This window comes from Ambystoma mexicanum, chromosome 1q (assembly GCF_040938575.1).
Source record: "Ambystoma mexicanum isolate Mex_15411 chromosome 1q, UKY_AmexF1_1, whole genome shotgun sequence".
Taxonomy (NCBI): domain Eukaryota; kingdom Metazoa; phylum Chordata; class Amphibia; order Caudata; family Ambystomatidae; genus Ambystoma; species Ambystoma mexicanum.
In genome coordinates, this window is record NC_090922.1 from 1445664467 (window position 1) to 1445686311 (window position 21845).

General features: G+C 49.0%; 1 protein-coding gene across 7 annotated transcripts in view; it reads left to right on the forward strand.

Moving 5' to 3' along the window:
* Positions 1-21845, forward strand: part of RNF220 (ring finger protein 220) — an 856068-nt gene that overhangs the window by 611162 nt on the left and 223061 nt on the right. For all 7 annotated transcript variants that reach the window (XM_069642322.1, XM_069642324.1, XM_069642323.1 and 4 more), the window contains one exon: positions 12962-13057. In XM_069642322.1, coding sequence (XP_069498423.1) covers positions 12962-13057 — 96 coding nt within the window. The remainder of the gene's footprint in view (positions 1-12961; positions 13058-21845) is intronic.

Genomic DNA, 21845 nt, shown 5'->3' on the forward strand with positions numbered 1-21845 from the left:
ATATGATTCAAACCATTTTAACCTGTCCAGAACTACATCATAGAATCGTGTATCCCTTCTCCGATTTTATACCTTTAAAAGTGTCATTTTGCCATTTTGAATCATTATTTCATTTCTGAAAAACTACCTTCACAAAATCGTCCGTATCTTTGGAACCGCGAGATTTAACTTTCATTTTAAAGCTAAGAATCTAAGCTTTCCAACAAGCCCTAAACCGACTTTCTACTCCTTATAGTTTTTCCGTAATCGCGCTCGGCGCATTTGGAAAAATTGCCGCGAATTGTCATTTCGCTCAATTTCGTTTTCTGTCAAAAATAGCTGCTTTGGCTTGCATTGCTGAAATTCGTTTTCAACCTGATAATCCCTTATCAATCATTGTTAGGTTGACCTGAACTAATTCAAAGTAGCTGGCACCTACCCTGAATCTCCTATCGGGAATTAAAATCATTTTTAGCATATTTTTACCTTCTTTGCATACCACAATTAAAAGTAATTTTGACAGTGTTTAAAAGCATCCCTGTTTCTCTAAACTTGCTATGGGGGGGGGACACCTGAAATTAGTATTGTATTGTATTGTGATTGTATTCCTGAAAACTGTGTGCTTTACTTCCATCTCCTTATATTGCATAGGGGGGGGGGGGGAGTAAATTACCACCAGGGGAAAAGGGAACATATTATCTCGTGTGAAACCCTATCAGTTTATTTCTGTACTGCATTCTTTCCATCATTGTTTTTCCTTGAAACCATAAAAGCATTCTCAGTTACCTTTTCCTTCCTATACCAACTCCCAAGTAATTAAATAAGCGTACAATTGTAATATTATCCATTGTTGATCACTGTCATATTCTTAAGTGTGATATCAAATATTAATTTATAATAAAAGTGTGATATATATTGTTTAATTTTTCCAATAAATCTTTTAAATTGCAAAACAAACCTACTTCTTGGCTCAGTGAGGTCAGGGGGATTCAAAGAGAGGGGCGTTATATAAGGGTTTATCATCCAGAGTATAACTTGTCATAAAAATATATAAATAAGGGCTTCCCTTGGGCGTCCCAGACGAGGCACTGACTTAGTGGGCTTGCTGAATTGAAGTCACTTAATGATGAGCAACACATTATATTTAATTGAACATCCAAGGAGGGATTGAACTTTTGAAACCAAGATAGATACCATATACAGAGTGGTCCGGCACCACATGGGTGCTCAGTCAAAGGTCTTTATTAGGTATCAAACTGAAAGTCTATATTGTGAATTGTAAAATCGAAGTGGCCCTACAACGGAAAAGTTTGAAAGTCTTATTTGAACTGCAATTGGTCCGAGCCTGGCTGAGGGAGACTGTGTAAAAGGGATCTGAGCCCGGCAGAGGGGATGCAAAGTAAAGATTGTGGTTATTAAAGAGATCTGGGCCTGGCTGAGGGGGATCCAGGGTGAAGAGCTGACTGGAGTACTGTTAAAGGTACGTTTGGTACATCAGGCCCTCTAAATCAAGAGACTTTGATACCTAAAGAGACTTGGGCACAGAAGGCCGTGAAGCTGGTAATGGAACTGTGTCCTTGTTTCATCCATTTTATCCATTCCATCTACTCTATTTGTTCTGTCCACTCAGTCTGTTCCATCTGCTCCATGCGTTCCATCATTTCCATCCACTCATACGTTCCATTTACTCTGTCCGTTCCATCCACTCCATCCGTTCCATCCCTCTCATCCGTTCCATCTACTCTTTGTTCCGTCCACTCAGTCTGTTCCATCTGCTCCATGCGTTCCATCATTTCCATCTTCTCCATGTGTTCCATCATTTCCATTTACTCCGTCCGTTCCATCCTTCTCATCCGTTCCATCCACTCTAAATGTTTGATCCACTCAGTCTGTTGCATCTGCTCCATGCGATCCATCAGTTTCATCTGTTCCATCCATTCCATCCACTCCCTTTGCTTTTTTAAAATGTTTATTTCCTTTGTTCAAACAACCCTGGATTTCTGTTTATTGTGACTATTCATTCCATTTGCTCTATGCGTCGATTCATTATGGGAAGAGCCACGTTTTCAGTAGTTTGCGGAAAGACCGGTAGTCTTCAGTGTGTGTGTTGAATGTGGGGTGGAAGCACGTTCCTTAGAGTGGGGGCCAAGGCTGAGAACGAGGATCCTCCTAACCTGAGTTGGTGTTTGGTATCACTAAAAGGAGGACGGAGCTTGATCTTAGTGTGCACGGTGGGTTGTAGGGTTTAAGCTTGTCCTGTAGGTATACCGGCCGGTTTTGTGCACTGCTCGGTGGGTGATGCATAGGGTTTTGAAAGTAGCCCTTCGTCCAACCAGGAGCCAGTGGAGAGTTCCGAGAGCTGGAGAGGTGTGGTCTCTTGGTCCAAGTGCTAGGAGCATTTTGGCTGCAGTGGTTTGTGCTCTTTGTAGTTTAATGAGGTGGTATGCTTGGACCCCGAGGTAGAGGGAGTTGGCATAGTCAAGTCTCGACATCCTTATCCTAACCTGATATGCAGCCAAGATAGGCTACCTTCCTGCCCAGTGTATATATTTTCTTACTCTCCTTGTCAGGAGGGGCTTCAGCAGAGGCTAAGGGTGTGCCCGCTCTCCTCCTTATGGTATCTTTTTTTTTGGATGGCATTGCAGGCGAGTGTACATGGTGGCTGGCCCCTTGAGCCTCGATTTTTGCCATTTCTGAAATTGTCTGTGCCCCCCGGCCGGGCTCCCTCTCCCCCTTCCTTCCCTCTTTCCTCCCAGCCCACCCCGCTCCGTGATTTGCTAGTTGCTCAGGACCTACTGAAGCTGTATTCCGGCACTGCTCCCTGCTCGCCTGTTTTTTGGATGGCATCGCAGGTTAGTGCATATGGTAGCTGGCCCCCTTGGGCCTCGGTTTTTGCCATTTCTGAAATTGTCTGTGCCCACTGGCTCTCGCTCCAAGCTCTCTCCCCCATTCCTTCCTTCCCTCCCTCCGCCTCTCAGTCCACCACCCTACGTGATTGGCTAGTCGCTCAGGCCCTACTGAGGCTGTATTCCGGCACTGCTCCCTTCTCACCAGTTTTTTGTATGGCGTTGCAGGTGAGTGCACAAGGTAGCTGGCCCCCTTGGGCCTCAAGTTTTTGCCATTTCTGAAATAATCTGTGCCCCCCCCACCCCACGCTCTGTGCGCTCTCTCTCCCCTTCCTTCCCTCCCTCCTTCCCTCCCTGCCTCGCAGCTCACCCCCCATTGTGACTGGCTAGTTGCTCTGGCCCTACTGAGGCTGTATTCCGGCACTGCTCCCTTCTCACCAGTTTTTTGTATGGCGTTGCAGGTGAGTGCACAAGGTAGCTGGCCCCCTTGGGCCTCAAGTTTTTGCCATTTCCGAAATTGTCTGTGTCCCCCTGGCCCTCGCTCCAAGCTCTCTCTCTCTCTCTCTCTCCCCCTTTCTTCCCTCACTCCTCCCGCCTCCCAGCCCACCAGCCTCGGTAATTGGCTCAATAGATGGTCTTCACTGGCCTCCCCAGGGCAGCCCCCTACTCCAAGGCAAAGGGCGGGTTCCACAGAGGTGGCTCCAAACTGTGTCAGCAGGGGAAGCCAGCGGCCAGCCGTCAACCAGCAGTGTGGCAAGTTGAGCAATCACTCTACTCCAGAAAGTCCTGCGACTCCACTCTACCTTACTTTACCTTACCCAATAGCATAGCTTGCAAGAAGAACATCACTTTCACCACACTTACTTAGATAGAACTGTAGACACTTTGAGCCATGATTTTGGGTGTTGGTGGATGCCACACTAGAATTGTGAATGTCAAGGAAATGCCACGCTCAGATGGAAGCGTGGCCAGTGGCCTGCGTCGCATCTAGACATGATTTGGGCGTTGGCTGATGCCACACTTAGAATTGTGAATGTGAAGGAAATGCCCACTTGGATACAATTGTGACTGTTAAGGAAATGCCACACTTGGATAGAACTGTGTACGTTAAGTAAATGCCCACTTAGATAGAACTGTGAATATTAAGGTTCTCCAGCATGGGGTCTGGGATGGATTCACATGCTCATGAATATTCCCCGTCGTCAGGCCGGGAAGCCTCGGTATAGAAAAAAAAATCAGTATCAGTTTCGTTTCTGATCTGTCTTTCTTAGTAGTAACCAATCACTGGTCTCTGGGTCATACTGCCCCCAGCCAATGACTGCCCTCTCCCTAAGCCCCGCCTCTGGCAGCCATCCTCAGATTTTTACCGCACGTTCAAGTGTTGGGAGTCCTCGTGCTGTAGCTCTCGAGTTTTTGCTGTGTTTTCGCGCTTTTTCAGGAGTTTTTTCTCATTTTACGGTTAAATAGAGCCTCAAGCTCCACCGTTTCTACATCCGATCAACAGGGATCCGTTTCGGAGTTTTCTACGCCCCTCAAGGGTGAAGTTTTCGTCGAGTTACGCTTTTGGAGGATTCCAGAAGTTCCGAGCCCTACCCCGGACATGGCCCAGGAGAAAAGAAGCTCGACGCCCGGGAAGCTGTTCAGGACCTGCCCTGGATGCCAGCTTCAGAATGTTTTCAAGGAGGACGAGCATTCGTTATGCCTCTACTGTCTCCATGAGGACAAGACGCACACAGAGAAGGACTGTGCGTTTTGTGGGAACATGTCGGAGCGGACCATGAAGGATCGCCACCTCCGTCTCGCCAACTAGCTGGAAGAGCCCGTCAGGCGAGAAGAAGAAAAAGAAGTCGGAGTGGTCTTCTTAGTCCTGTGACGGCGCCCCGGCGACGGGGGCCCAACAAAAGGCTAAGCGCCGAACGGTCGGGCTCCTTGGCTGCCAGGCAGGGCGCATCCTCCCCGGCGCCATCAACCACGAGCCAACGCTCTGGCTCGGGTAAGAGGAAGTCCGAGAACCCGGCAAAGCTTCTGGAGAGGCCCCGGTCGATCTCGAAGATTCCGGCAGAGGGGGAGCGAGGCTCGGACCCTCCCCCCAAGGTGAAGGCCTCAGGCGTCCAGAAGGTGACAATGGCCTTAATTCACCCTGCTAAGACCTCGATTGAGGATGTTGCCGCGGCCCTGGCTCAGCCTGTGGAGGCTACACCAGTGGAGGCGCCCTCAGGACCAAGAGTCTCCCTGCCACCACGGAGGGAGTTGTCTTTCAGGCCCATTGAGAAGACCCCGACGAAGTCCTCGTTGGAAAAGGTGGGGGAGTGGCTGGTGGTCATCGTGGATATGGACACGACCTCTGAAGAAGAGCTCATCGAAGTTGTGGAAGAGGCCCAGCCCATCGGGAGGGATACTTCGGCGGCCATTTTGTCAGCGATTCAGTCCTTATGCACGGAGATAAGGACAAGGTTGCCCCTTCCCCCGACGGAGGTACCTGAGCCAGACCCAACGGGGGAACCGGAGCCAGGACCTTCGGAAAGTCCACCGCATAAGAGGAGGACGACGCATCCTACGCCACCTCTCCCACCTCTGTGGACTGCTGTGCCTTCCCCCCGGTCTACTACCCACAGGGATGATACAGGCATGGACACGGCTACGACAGGTACAGATGACGACGGAGGCAATGACGGGACGTGTCTCCCGTCACCCCCTGCTCGGGCGTCCCCGCCCGATGAGATTGGATCCTTTCATGCCATGATTTCCAGGGCATCCGAGCTTTTCCAGCACTGCCCAGAAGAGAAGAAGAAAGAAGGGTTCCTTTACCAACGGCGCGAGGCTAAATAAAAAGAAGACGGTCCTCGCCGTACCGCTTCTTGATGACATCTGGGATGAAGGGCTCGCCCTCCTCAAGAACCCTGCCGCGGCGCCGGCAAAGAGGGACCGGTACGAGAAGAAGTACCGGGTCCCCGACGCTGCCCCCTTGTGCCTTCGGGCACAACCTACCCTGGATTCGGTCATCTCGGCGGCAGCAAAGAAGAAAGCTGGGGGGGGCATCGGCCTCGACATCAACCTCCCCGCCGGACGGCGAGGGCAGGAAGTTGGACACGATGGGACGACGGATCATCTCATCCGCAGCGACGACTATCAAGGCGGCCAACGCCCTGGCTATCGTAGCCCGCTACGACAGGGAGTTGTGGTTCAAAATCGCCCCTCTGTTAGACTTCCTTCCGGACGCCAAAAGGGCTGAGGCCCTTGAAATCCTACAGGAGGGTGAGATTGCTTCGGACCACGCCATCACGGTGGCAACGGACATCGCTGACACCGGTTTCTGTCAGTTGGGCAACAGCATTTGCTTGAGACGAGGATGGCTCAAGGCCACGGATTTCCGCCAGGACGTACAAGCCAAGGTTTTGGACATGCCCTTCGACAGGAACAACCTGTTTGGGAAGGCGGTTGATGAGTCCCTTCAGGCCATCAAGACAGACACAGAGACTGCCCAGGCACTGGGAGTGCTCCAACAACGACGCCCGTCCTCTCGGACCTCCGGAGGCAGACAAGGTGCCTCCAAGGGATCCGGCAGTGGCTCCTCCACGTACCGCCAAGCGGCAAGATCTTCGTCCCAGGAAGCCTACAGGGGACGCGGCAAGCCAGGTGGTGCCCGTCGTCGTCGACAGGGAGGTCAAGGAGGCAAGGCGGCCTCCAAACAAGATTGAACCGACCGTGGGGTCGGGACCCCGCCGAAGCACCCCGGTGGAAGGCCGGCTGGCGAGGTTCGTCAGCGTGTGGGAGTCCATCTCCACCGACCGTTGGGTGCTGGACGCCCTGGCCCAAGGGCACGCCCTAGAGTTTCAGAAGAAGTGCCCTCACGTTCCACCCGTGGCCAGGAAGGAAAATCACGTCCATCAACTACAGCTGGAAGTAAGGGCGATGCTCAAGAAGGGTGCCATCGAGCTCGTCCCAAAGAGGCTTCGGGGCTCCAGAGTTTACTCAAGGTACTTCCTCGTAAAAAAGGAGACAGGAGGATGGCACCCATCCTGGACCTACGCCGACTGAACAAGTACATCAAGGTGCAGAAGTTCAGTATGGTCACCCTCCAGCACGTGCTGGGACAGCTGGAGGAGGGCGATTTCCTGTCGTTGTTGGACTTGGAGGATGCGTACTTCCACATCCCCATTCTAAAAAAGACACCGAAAGTTCCTCAGGTGCGTGGTCCAAGGGCGGCACTACCAGTTCAAGGCCCTCCCGTTCGGATTGAAGTCGGCACCCAGGGTGTTCACCAAGTGCCTCGCACCGGTGGCGGCGTGGCTGCGCCTACAGTGGATCCACGTCTACCCCTACCTGGACGACTGGCTCATCCGGGCAAGGACGAGGGAGCTCGCCGTGGAGCACACTGCGAAGACCGTCCAGCTGCTCACGGACCTGGGATTCTCCATCAACATTCCAAAATCCCACCTGGTTCCATTGCAAGTCGCCCTGTTTCTGGGAGCCAAGCTCGACACAGTGGCGCGGTTGGCCTTGCCGTCGGAGGAAAGGACAGGACCATTCTGGTCAAGGTGCAGCGTCTGCTGGCCACGGACATGGCCAGGGTAAGATCTATCAAGTCCCTCCTCGGGATGATGTCCTCCTGCATTTATCTGGTGCGCCTTTGCAGGCTTCGGATGCGCCCCTTACAAGAGTTCCTGGACACCTGCTGGGTCCAGTCGACGGGCAGCTTCGAGGACAGGATCCCTCTCAACGAGACGTTCCGTTGGGCGATCCGGTGGTGGGGTACCCACTCCCATCTGTCGGCGGGCACGGACTTTCAGATCCCAGCTCACCAGGTGACGACGGCGCCTCCCTGGAAGGTTGGGGAGCGCACTCCGGAGATCTTCACGCAAGAGGCCTTTGGCTCCCGGAGGAGAAGTCACTCCACATCAACATTTTGGAGCTCCGCACAGTGTTCTGGGCCCCAGGTCCTTTCTCCCGTCCATGAAGGGCAAGGTGGTGAGGATCTTCACCGACAACACCACCACTATGTTCTACATCCGGAAGCAGGGCGGAGCCAGGTCCCCGGCCCTCTCCAAGGTAGCCCAGGATCTGTGGCATTGGGCAGTCGCCCAACGGATGTTTCTGGTGCCTCTTCATCTGGCAGGAATAAAAAACACGATAGCCGACTCACTCAGCAGGGAGCTGCGCTCATGCCACGAGTGGGAACTACACCAGGATCAAGTGGATCGACTCTTCCGACGATGGGGCGAACCCCAAATCGATCTCTTCGCGACGGCGACGAATTCCAAGTGCCGGAGGTTCGCCAGCAGGTTCCCCCATCCGAGGAGCATGGGCGATGCTTTCTCGTTCCCCTGGGACGGCCTGTTTCTTTATGCATTCCCTCCGCTGCCGTTGCTGCTCCGGCTCATCAACCAGCTCAAGAGGTCCCGGTGCAGGATGATCCTCGTCGCACCGGCGTGGCTGAGACAGATCTGGTTCCCGGACCTTCTGGACTTGTCAACGTCCACACCAGTCAAGCTGCCGACGGACGCAGACCTTCTCTCCAGAGAAGGAGGCACCATTCTTCACCACAACCCGGAGTCGCTGAACTTGCAGGCCTGGCTCCTGCAGCACTAGAGTTTGGAGGGTACGACATCCCAGCCGACTGCAGAGAGGTTCTTGCAAAGGCCAGAGCGTCCTCAACTCTCAAGTGCTACGGACATAAATGGAAGAGGTTCTCTGTCTGGTGCCGTGCACAGAAGATTAACCCTCTGCGGATTACGGCCCCTCAAGTACTGCCGTACCTACTGTCGCTGGCCAAAGCTGGATTGGCTCCCGCCTCCAACAAAATACATCTGGCTGCAATCTCCCGATATACCAGGGCTACGGGACGGGTGTCCTTGTGGTCTCATCGCCTGGTGAAAGAATTCATGAAGGGACTATTCCGATCATTTCCGCCGGTGAGGGCTCCTGCCCCGGCGTGGGAGCTTAATGTGGTGCTGACCAGGCTCATGGGGGCCACATTCGAGCCTAGGCATTCGGCGCCTCTGAAGTTCCTGTCATGGAAGACAGCTTTCCTCGTGGCCATCACCTCCGCACAACGAGTGGGAGAGATCCAGGCCCCATCTTGCAAGCCTCCATACTTGACTTTTCATGACACGAGGGTGGTGCTGAGGATGCACCCCTCCTTTATGCCCAAGGTGCCGTCCGACTTCCACCTCAATGAGCCCTTGGTGTTGCCAGTTTTCTTCCTGTCGCCTTCGTCGCCGGCCGAGAGGACTTTGCACTCGCTGGATGTAGCTAGAGCGCTGAAGTTCTATGTGGACCGCACGAAGAGTTTTCAGAAGACGTCACAGCTGTTTGTGAACTTTGCGACTGTGAAACAAGGGAAGGCTCTCTCGAAGACTTCCATTTCCAGATGGCTCTCCGGCTGCATCATGCACTGTCACCGGTTGGCGAACCGACCGCTGCCCGGCCGTCCGAGAGCCCATTCGACCAGAGCGATCGCTGCTACCACGGCCTTCCTGTCTGGTGTGCCCCTGCTAGACATCTGCAGGGCTGCGACGTGGAGGTCGACGCACACCTTCACAAGATTCTACTGCGTCGATCGGGACTCCAGGGAGGAGTCCAGGGTCGGCCAAGCAGTGCTGCGCAACCTGTTCACCTAAGTTGAGCCTGGTGAGGAGGTAAGAGATGCTTAATGTTGAGTTGTTGTATTGCTTAATGTTGAGCCTGTTGCCACCTCCCGTGGTTGTGCATGTGTGTACTGCTATGTATTCTCTTATTCATGAGCATGTGAATCCATGCCAGACCCCATGCTGGAGAAGGAACAAGTTACCTGTAACTGTTGTTCTCCAGCATGGGTCTGGCATGGATTCACATGCGAACCCTCCCGCCTACCCCTCTGCAGCTCTTCACTTGATCATACTGCCACTTTACGTGCTACCAAATCTGAGGATGGCTGCCAGAGGCGGGGCTTAGGGAGAGGGCAGTCATTGGCTGGGGGCAGTATGACCCAGAGACCAGCGATTGGTTACTACTAAGAAAGACAGATCAGAAACGAAACTGATACTGATTTTTTTCTATACCGAGGATTCCCGACCTGACGACGGGGAATATTCATGAGCATGTGAATCCATGCCAGACCCATGCTGGAGAACAACAGTTACAGGTAAGTAACTTGTTCCAAGTGCCACGCTCAGATGGAAGCGTGGCCAGTGGCCTGCGTCGCATCTAGACATGATTTTGGGTGTTGGCGGATGCCACACTTGGATAGAATTGTGAATGCTAAGCAAACATGGACTCTAAAAGCTAGGTGTAGCCTCCCCTTTGTTGATGGCATGGTGTGCTGGGATGCCTGGCCTCTCTCCTGCTCTGCGGGGTTCTCGAATCTGGATGTGCCTTTCGTTCCTTCTGTTATATGTGAAGACCAGTCTATTGCGGAACCTGGACCATCTTGAAAGTACCCCTGTGATAACAGTGACCCACTTACATGTGCTGCACAATAGAGATAGTTCTGTCACCTATGTTTTGATCATAACTCAACCCTACGTTTTAGATCATAACTCAACCCAAAATCTCACCTCCCCATATCACTATGCTTACTCTCTTCTCTACACCATCACTCAATTAGAGTGCAGCTATACCACTCGATAATTTCAGCCTAGCTGCTCACAAACCAACATTAACACAAACACCTAATCACTCTAATAAAACACAGCTATATCCCATGACAAACCGGCCTAGCTGCACGCATGAGCGTCCGACAGGCCCAACATAGCCAGAACCCAGTCTTGGTGTCCACCCGTCAGACTGCATTCAACTGATATCAATCCCACCACACCTAATGCTAGGATGCAGCTACCATAAGGCAATTACATCAGCTGGACACATAACGGGTGTACCCAAGCACCCTACAACACCCTATTCTCTCAACTGACTACCGTCCCCGCAGGGCATTCAACCTACCAGCGCTTTGAGGTCATACCAATGATATATAGAGCGCTATATAAATGCCAAATGACATAGTTACGACGAGAGAGCTTTAATTGACCCCGGATGTGTAATGGGTTGGAGGGGGCTGGTCTGAACATCGTTTAAATTTAAGGGTTAACTGCCCTTGTAAGGTTGGGGGCAAGTAATGAAGGATGAACGCGTCTCTGGGTGGACTGCAGGAGTGGTATAAATTGTGCTGCAGACCGGTTATCCCCAAGGATGTCTTTTACAAAGTCCATGTCGACTTGTGCCTTTTGGGTATCGATTTTAAAATGTTCTGCAGCCTTTAAGAGGAGCTCATTATAGTGCAGCTGATTATCCACAGGGGAGTCAGCCACTGGTTGGTCATGTTTGTCCAGAGATTGTATGATGTAGACTCAATGTCGTCAACATAATACTGGTCTGTGTCATTTATGGCCCCTTGGTCTGCTATTGAACCAGGGTCTTGAGAGCCTGAAGTGTCAATGTAGTATAAGTCTTCAGGCATAGTCTGTGAAGTGCTTGGCTGGGCAGTGTCGAGTAGTGGTCTTTTGGTGGCAGACTGGTTTTTAGCTGCCTCCACTTGTGAGGGCCCATGTAGGTTGGACAGTTGATCAGGGTGTTGATCAACAAAGCATGACATTCTCCGCATTACTCGGTCCAATTGTTCATGGGTCCATTGGGTGAAGCTTGGGAAACCTGTGGGAACAGGGGTAGAGATACTCTCTGATGTAGAGGGTTGTTTGTGGTGCATTGCCCATGAAAAGGTATCAATATGGACAGAGGATTCTTTATCCTTTAAAATAGGGGTTTTAGTGGGTAGTGGGGTCGAGGATTTGGTGTTATTCAACGTTTTGGACTGGAGGAGAGTGTCTGGGGCAGGTTTTTTTAATGAGCTCTGTCATTTTGGAGTTATTGGAAAGGGCCGAAGTGTCTTTTGGCGCAAGTTCACCGGTATCCGAGGATTTGTCAGTTTTGTTTGCGGTGTCCAAAACAGACATCATTGTCCGTTTTGAGGACCTATCATGTGGCGAACACGATGGCCCAGAGGACAGGTATTTTTCGGACCTTCCCTTCAACCCTCAGTGTGGCTTATCGGTCGAAGCGTTCCGACTGTCCGCCATGGCGGTGTGTTTTGTGTGGTGTGCAGTGTGGGTGCTTGAGCCGCTGGGTGTCGTCTCTGTTGCAGAACAGAGGGCCTGCCTGACGGAGTTGCAGGCTCACACGTGGGAAACCGTCGGGTCCCGATCGCCCTCAGCGTCACTTAGGATGCTGACATCGCTGGAGGCTGCCTCCACGTCCATAGTGGCCTCAGCCACCATGGCGTGATGGGCTCAACACTTAGTCTTATGGTCCTTTTGTGTCTTGGGCCGAAAATGTTTGCAGAACTTGCAATGCTTTTCGGGGTGGTCCCTGGGGAGGCAGAGGTTACACACCCTGTGTGAGTCCTTCCAGGGAAACTAAACTTCCCGTTACAGGCAGGGCAACATTTAAATGGTGTTTTCCATAGTATGCAAAATGGTAGCTTGGTGATGGAAAAGGAAGAATAGGGAAATAGGCATTCTTTAAAAGGAAAGAAGTTATCAACTCCCCCCACTCTCCCTACTGTGAAGGGCAGAGGCCCGTTGAGGCCCAGTTAGGCCGCAGTCAAAGTTAGTTGAGACAGTAGAAGAAGTCATCGTCGACAAAGAAATTGTCCTTGCAAACCGTTGACGAAGATCTTACGGTGGTACGGCTGTCGAAAGGATAGGAAGAAATCTAACTTTTAAAAACGTATATAATCAATGGCATTAGCCAGAAAGAAGGAACTTTGCAACTTGCGTCAGACTATGATGGCGGAAAAAAAACAATCTGAAGGACCTCGACGCATAAAGGACCATGGGTACAGTGGACGTCACACTAGGGATAATATTACTGGCATGTCCTGTCGACGTCCCTTTTTGAGTTTCGAAACCAAATAATGTAATGCTCCGCGACTACCACTAGATGTCGGCCTATGCATAGCAGATTATTCAAGCAGATCCACAAGCCTCAACTGTTGACCGCATGGAATGTTGGGTAGTAAACATGGCATGATGAAGCAGTTTTAACAGACAGAGCATGACATACGCCACATACAGTGCCGACCCTGCATAGTCACTGCTAATTCTCCACCACTAACCCTGAACCTCCATCACTGACCTTGCCTTGTCCTCTTTCCTCTCTTGCAGTCAGTTCTGTTATCAGCGTCCATCAAACGTGAAGGAGACTCGCCCACCGCCTCGCCACGTTCTACGGACGACCTCCACCACTCAGACCGATACCAGGTTGGTGTGTGAGATAGGCAGATGGGAAACCAGAGGTGTGGCATGCCCTGTGGCCCATCCTTTCCATGTGTGTTGTAAATGACTGTGCATGTGATTCCCTCTTGCATCTTGTATTGCTGGGGCATTTCTTCTATGAAGGGCTGCGGCACAGGGAACACTGAGGATTGTGTGGGGTGTAAGCATTCTTTTTTTTACTGTTTTCTGTCTTTATTCCAAGTTGGTGTGTATTATTTTTTTTTCACTTTTCACACTAACACTGATACCAGCTACTGTTCAAGGCACATCATTCCACCAACAGCATATAAACCATGTCACACAGCCAAAAGCTGCACGAGTGCAATGTGTCTAGGAGTGAACATTATGAGAGATATCTTTCAATAAGTAAGTCGCATTTAAAGTGGCTTTGCTGGAAGACGTTTTTCTAAGCATTTCTTTGCTTAAAAGGGGCGGTTGCTTAGATAAAGTGTGTAAACCTGCAAATCCTCTTGCGGGTGCCTTGATTCTAGAGTGAAATCCCTGAATAAATGGCGACATGCCTGTGGATGAAAGTTGGGCGTAGTTATGTTCAGCTGCAAATTATCGTCACAAGAGACAAAGGCAAACTGGATTTTTCTTTTTCGCACTCTTTGATTCTCTTATTACTTCTATTCTGAGGATAACAGACAAACTGAAGCAATTTACGTAAAGATCTCCCACCATAAACCCCATTCTGAGTGAAGGTCGTTTAGTCCTGTATCTACCTTCCACCCTCTGCCCCTTCCCTGGATTTATTGGGTATAGTGGGGTTCTTCAACAGTCCCTTTGTGAGAAATTGAACAGTCACCAAAACCAATGGTCCCATGAAATGGTCAGAATACGTTCACTGTCCCTACTCTGATGAACTGTAGTAAACAAAGTCCCAAAATGCCAAACAAGAGTCTCTCACTTCACAGTAAAAAGGAAGCAAACACAAATTATATTCCCTAGGATTCCCTCCTCGATTTTCCCACCATGTTAATATCAGTTGTCTTCCCTCTTCTCACTTCTGCCCAAAAGTGGTGCTCCTCTAGTGTGATCCATCAATAAGTAGCTCAGGTGGAGATGTATCTGCTCTGGCAACTACACGACCACTGGAGTTTCTCACATTTACCACAGCGGGGCTAACCTGGTTAACTCCTCCCAGTTCGTTTAATCGTGCTCCTGAGGGGCTGTACTACCTCCCCATCGTATGGTCCTGGCTTACAAGGCTCTCTGGTACTATTCTACTCCTGCTTCTCTTCGAGGCCACGCCACATGCTTCCTCCTCCCCACGTGGCCTCAACCCATACAAATCAGGGTCTCTCCCAAACCCCATGCCTTGGGCCAAACATGTTCTTTTAAGCCTTCCTGCTTTTGCTAGCTACCACTTTTCCAGCCTCATAGCTTCACCTGAGTTTGTACTCTCACCTCCCTTTGACGACCAACTCCAACCTCATCCCGACACCTGTTCCTTAACCACCTCCTCCTGGCATTCAACTTTAACCAACCTCTTCATCCTGATGATCCCATACCTCATCCTCCCGATTCTTATTCTCCCCCCTCGCCTCCAACCTTCTGCACCCAAGCTCTTTTCACAAACTCCTTTCCCTACCTTCCACTTTCCCAGACTCCTGCCGCAACCTCGCTCTCCAGACACCCACACTATCCTGGTTTGTACTGGGTTTCCAGCCTCATATCTTCTCCTGAGTTTGTACTCCCACCTCCCTTTTGCGACCAACTCCAACCTCATCCCGACACCCGTTCCTTTTTACACCCTGCCAGTCCATCCACCTTTTGGTGATTGTGTTCAAATGTTTTCACTGGTGTGTGATGATTGGTAGGGAAGCAGGAGTGGTTTGCCATGATTCTGTTATTAAGGATTATGAATGAGATGGGCAGACTGCAGCTTGAAAAGGTCAGTTCGCCCTTTTGATTTTCTATTCACACACATCCATACATGGGTGCTGACATCTTCAGAGGAGCTGTGTCTCTCTCTGACTTAGCTCTGCGGGTAACAACTGTAACCGCACCATGCCATGCCATTTGTGTATGTGTGGGACTTTCTGTCCGACACTGCCTCAGTAGACATGTACCACTTGTCGCACGAGTCTGTGGAGCTGCTTGTGTTGCCCTTTAAGAGCCAGTGTTGTTCATGTGGGGCATTGAACTGGCCTATGAAGACAAAAGTGACCAAGGGATCCACCCATACCTCACCGGATCGCTCACCACCAGTTTGACCTTGCCCCCTTGGTCAGTCAAATTTTCTTTCCGTTTACTAAAATATTATTGAAAGTGTTTGGTATTGTATACTTGTAAAAGTAGGGAATAAAACATATTAGCAAGCAGTTAACCTGTTTTCATTGTGAAAAAGCAGTGGTCCTTTTGTTGGAAAGCAATGGTTTGTGACTGTGTATTCATATAAATGAAAGGATGATCTGTTGCATTAAAAACCCCTCTTAGATCGCCTCTTCCCCCTCCACTTCCCACCTTGCATCGAGCATTGGGTGCCCCCTCTTCTGAGCAGTTCGGCAGAAAGGGCACGTGTCTGCAGCGTGCAAAACCTTGTATATGTTACTCCCGGTGATGTCCAAAGAGAGTGCCAAGCTGTTTTTCGTGAGCAATGCAGCCAGTTTGCCTACTACTTGGATCCACGATTTCAGTAATTTGCAAGATATGCTGGCCCTAGGGATGACAAAAGCGTGGTGTCCTCGGTCTATGGCAGAGGTTTTCCCCAGTTCCAGTCAACTCCCAGGGAGACTGGTGGAAGTGGCCTTACCGCTCCATTGTCCTTTGTTTACTCAGTCTTTAATGTGGATTGCAAGAAGTCTAAAATAGGGATAGGTTGTAACCGTTGCTTCCTCAGGGATCTGTCAGGCACGAACACTGATGCAAATGTTGCACCACGGCAGAGGTGCTGTCTCTGTGGTGGAGGGGTAAGTAACTGACAGCACATCTTCTGTCACTGACGCAATGCTCTTTGGTCACTTGTTCTCATAGTAACACAATCCATCTTCAATTGTTACTCATTCAGTGGGTAAAGTCCTAGGGCAATAAAATGAGTGGATTAATCCGTGGTATTTAGGAATTTTCACCTGCAGTAGAAGGTGTTTAATGACGGCCACCTAGATCAAACCTCGAAAAAAATCTGTTAAGCAGCACAATTGCTGGTAATCACATTCATTCAGTTAACAAACCACAGGAGTAGTGACCTAAATATAGCAGTCACTGAGAAAGCCCTGGTGTCCATGTAATGTTTGTGCGTATGTGTTTTATATTTGAGCATTTTAGTGTTGAATCCCTACAAGAATAACTTTAACCAGTCAACCATCCAAGTATGATACAGAGGGTAAGTATTCTTCCACCTAACAAACTAGTTTAATACCATGGTTCAATTACACAGACTGCAAGGCATCAACTGTAGTTACACAGAAGACATGCATGTGGGCATTCTGCAGACAGAGCACATCCAGTCGCAGCCTGTCCCAATGCAGGAGAACCACTTGCCCTGCACCCTGTCATTACAGCTGGATCGCCACAGTTCGATCCGAGAGCCATTAACACAAATGTGCGGGTGCACTAGTCAAGCTTTGACGACTATGAAATTGCAAACCACTCAAACCGCAGCAGTTTCCTGCCACAAAGCCTAGAAAATGACTGTCCGATTGATGACGAGAAGTGCTAAGCGGCCCAGACCGGCAGGCAATCAAGCTGTGGACAATGCTATCACTCCATTCTCTTCCCCATGGAGAAACTTCAGCTGCATTCAAAAGGAGTGGTGGCTGATGTGTAATGGGTGGCTGGGAACCATGCCTTCATATTTCGGGACTCTGCTTGTCCCGCAAGACTGAACTCCATTTGCACTGTGGAGCTAGTGTCTTTCAATTAGTCGATAATGCAAGCGGACAGGGTATTGCCATGCAAAGTGTTTGTATTTGAAAATAATCTTAAAGTATTTAGATTATTTTCATATGCAAAGATTGGTGCTTCCCGTCAACCTTCTCAATGCTTGGCCTGTGCCAGGGCCATTGCATAATAGCCTTTAGCCTGACGCATGTGCAGCACTGCAGAAAGGAGTCATACGCGAGTAACAGGGAAGTGACATCCTTCACTGTGTTCAATGGACGTTAGCAAATGAAGCCCTATTGGACACCAGGAAGCTCTCTTCAACTCTCTCCTTATCTGTGCCAGGATGGGGTCAGAATGCGGAACCCACACCCGCCTGATTTGCAAGCAGGGACGGGTGAAGAGAGGCACCTGACGTCAGTGCCGACACTTGTTTGGTAGCAGCCTACGTTGCTGTGCTGTGACTCCAAGGTATCTTGGAGACTGGGGAAAATCCACATCATAGATTGAAGAAGGCAGATCAACCAGGAGAGTGCAGTTGGGAAGTGGCTTGAGATTCCCTCACTGTAGACTAATTTTCCTTAATTGTCCCAAAACGAAATTCTTAGGCACAGGCTAACTGCCAGCACTATCCTCTACTGAAAAACGTACTATTTACATTTTGTGCAGTTGATGGTGTGCACTAATAATGAACCCTTGCTAGCAACATTGGGCAAAGCTAATCTACAGTGTATCTGAGTGGGTCTGTGCCCAGCAGCATAGCATCACCCAGGGAAGTAATGCCACATTGCGAACTGAACATACATTTTGAATATTCCTGCCCGTTCAGGTGCAACAGAGTGATCAATGTGTACTCAAGGAGCACCTACACTTTTAGTGAAATATTTTTGACAGCTGGAAGAAAGACTATAGACCAAGCTTATGGGTGCAGCAACCATACAAAAGGCTTTATTCTTTTGACCATGGGTATTTACGGAAAAGAGGCTCGATGTTTTCCCCCAGGAGTCTGATACATCAGTGACTGACTGCATGTGTGCAGAGAAGGGCACTGAATCCAAAGACATGCACTATGAACCGCAACTATGAATGCATTCATGAGTCTCTGCCCAGTGTACACAAATGCAAGACTAAACTCAGCAATAGGACTGCAGCTTAAAAACAAAAATAATTTGGTGGCAGTTGCTCGATGACAATAGATTGAAAAGTAGGCATAATCTGTTATAATTAACCCAATGAGGAAATTTCAGAATGCCAGTGATTGATGGCGTGCGATGCATTCCTTCATGCATGTGAGAAATTCTTATTCTGACAGCCATCACAATGTGAGAACACTCTGCCACAAATGTTACCTACAAATGGTCAAATTAAAGGTTAATTCTGTAGAAAGGAGTAGGACCTTATGGGACTTTCCCTTGTTATGTCAATGACACAAAGTCTTGCAAAGGGCTACATTTCATGGTGCAGTGTACAAAAATATGCTTTACCGAAAGGTAGAAAATGGTTCGAACATGTCCAGGTCCACCCTTGACTGCTAAAAGTGATATTGCATTCTCTCTAGTGCAGACAAGGAGAGCATTCATATACTCAGAAGTGGTTTGCTGCGGTAAGCAAAGGAACCTTGGCTCAATGTGTCTTTCCTTTGCATTTCTTCAGTAGGGGCCTTAGCAAGGTTGACAGGCACTCATTGCCCTTTTCTATAAGGAACTTTAAAAGTAGAAGGATTGCTCTGCCCATGGGCCAATGGGTGGAGACCTACTTGGCTTTTGCTGTCGTGAGAAGGATCACCATCTAGAGCTAAAGCTTTGTGATGCTCATTATTGTGATTTCTGAACTAGTCGGCACCTGCAGAGGGTTTTGAAACCAAATGTGAAAGCAGGATTGTCCCCTACGACATCTTAGACGATCATGCAGATTAGCAGTGTTACTCTTTGTCCATAAAGAGCGCTTCTGTACTTGTGGTTTGTCTTGTATTCTGTTGGTCAGAGTTGTGCATCACTTTTGGCCTACAAGGAGGTACTCGCCTGCTGTAAAACTTGCTATCTGTGCAAGTGCGTTCTTAGGGTACAGAAACTGTATCGCTTGTTCTGGATGTTTTCTTTTGAGCCTCAGGTTCACAGTGTACTTAATTTATTTTACTGTTAAGAGTGTCACGTTAAGAAAATATTTTAAGCCGATTCGGAGAGGTGTTTAAGGGTGCATAAACTGAATCAAGAAACAGGGCTCTTAACCGTTGTCCTTTCCTGTTAGTACTGCACATTTCAATACGAATATGGGGATCCCAGGATTGTAGCCGAGTTTCCCCGGAGCCCATTGCTGGATTATTGCGTCTGGTTCTATCAACGACATCTCCACAAGAATAGACAGGCTGGAAGCGGGCAAGGAACTGGGGACCAAAATAGTGCCTGGGTTAAACCATAAGCCTAGAAGAACCGCAACACGTACAGACGGTATCAGGTAATATTTTCGCCAGCAAAAATATCGCCGAACATATGGTCGTCGGGAACGGCCATAGGCGATATTTTTGGTGGCGAAAATATTAGGTGCGGGGGTTGCGGAGGTGTCCCCTGCAGGGTCCATGTGTTATTTTCGCCGCAAAAATATGGCGATATTTTTTGTGGCGAAAATATCACATGGAACCGTACAGACAGATTGCAGTCAGTACCAAGACGGGAGCCCATAATGGCAAAGTTTAAACTAGAAGCCAGGTTTGCTATTAAAGGGAGACTAAAAGTACAAGAAACAAGCATGTTTCAGCAGAATTACTAATTTGTTGTTGCCAAAAAATTAAATTCATATACATTTCTTCATAAATTCCTCTGAAGTAGTGTTTCACAAAATTATTTTGCTTAAGTCTACTGTTAATGCACCGTCAAGCAGATTCATGAACTGTTCCTTTTATTGCAAGATATTTTCAACTAGTTCTTTTACATACAAAAACGTAGCATATCTGTGGGCAATTTTTCTTTAAGGCACTTTCTTACACCGATCTCTCTCTAGTAAGGAGGATCCAACAGACGTACACCCTTCTACTCACATCATCCCACACCATCTCCCCCGCCTAATGGGGTCGGGTAAACCCTTTACCCCTGTAAATCCCACCTGCACCATGCCCATCTCTTTCCTTTATTCCTCCATATAGTGCCATATAGTGCTTGTTCTCTCTGAATGCGCATCCTCATAATCAGGTGGAATCGAGCGGGCAGCCTCCAGACGCTGTGCCGACATGGAGCAACACAGTAAGGACAGTGTTTGGCATTCCTTGTTAACCTGTCTTTATGATTTTCTTTTCCTTTGCGAAGGTTTGTTTTGGATGACTGCCTTGTAGAGCCATAGAGCCATTGAGGTGCATTATACAAATCCGATTCAGTGTGTTGCTTTTCACAGCAAAAGCATGAACCTCGAAGTCACAGTATGGATCTAAAATGATAGAGACTATTGTACTGAAAAAGGAAATTTGACGCTGGAGGCCATGTAGGGTCCGTGCGTTAGGAGAATAATGCCAAATTGCCCCCAACTGCTTGAGGTTACCTAAATTGTGTCAAATTCAAAACTGTGTAATACGCACATCACAAGTGATACCCATCCGCAGTAGGAGCAGCATGTGTGCACAAGCCTCAAGTCTCAGCGGAACCTCCTGGTTAAACACAAGCTACATGAATACAAACAATATGAAGAGCAGATCCGCTGGGTGTTATTTGACGATAGAACCTCTCATTGTCAGAGGAAGTAATATGAATTCTTTAAATAGACTGCTCGCTGAACATAATTTGTGCAGCTTGCGCCGGGTCCAACGCTCTGTGCGCTCCCAGAGCTTCGGTTATACAGTTTTGCAGGTCTGCCTGCTTCATCAGAATGTACAAGTAGTTGATTCTTGTACCGACTCGGCAGGGGATAGAACTAACGGTCACTTGTAATGGAACTCATGGAAAGCAAATTATTTACCTTCAGCATCTGCACACCATTTCAATGCAGATCTGTGGCCAGCAAGCACTGCATTGTTAGCTCAGTTGACAAAACAGAACACAGATACATTGAAGGCAGACAAGCACTTCCAAGTCCAATTGTGGCAGTTACAATGCAGCAGAGTTCAGTTCCAACTCTGTGCTTTAATCTAGCATTGCTCTTCTGTGTCAGTCCTGGTCCTTTTAGACATTGGCTAATGTCTTCCACACTGGGAAGGCAGCACTGCACAGTGTTCTTATTTATGTTACTAAAGCCACTCTCAGCCAATCCGTTTTTCAGCACCTTTTTTAGTTTTTATTTTTTCGACACCTTTTCATGGTGTAAACAACAAAAGCTACTACAAAGTACTTTGGACTCCCGAGGGGGTTTCGGGTCAATTTACTGCAGAAATGATTTCTCATTCTGATTTTTAAAAGAATATATTTGTGAAGACCTGCGTTGTCCCACATATAAAGAAAGGAAGGAAGGATTGACAAGTGACTCCCTCTGAACAGTAAACAGGGAGGAGGGTCGTACAGGGGAGAGGAAAAAGTCACAGGAAATATGCAATGTTGGATAGAATTTCTTTTTTGTGCAATATTCTCCCCACTTGAGAGTCCCCTAGCACTTTTTGCTGGACTCTTGGATTTTCCTGAGTGAGTGGGAACCATTTTCCACACTCGCTCAGTCTTTTATTCTACCTTTCAGAACCTTTTTTCCAACCCTTTTGGAGGTGTCATTTTGGAGTGTGTTGCCCTTAGAAGACTTGAGTAGTCGTCCCCCCGCACCTTCAATAGTGCCTAGGAGAATCTAAGAGGGAAGTTGGTCCTTTTCAACAAACTTTTTGACAACACAGCAACATCAAAGATAAGCCCCATCGGGGCTCTTGGTACGTATAAACGCATCACTTCGATGGGCATCCAGCGCAGGCACAGCTATCCATCCACTCACAGTAGAACGCAGATATGACCTACAACAAAAGTCAGGCCAGCTTGACCCTATCGTT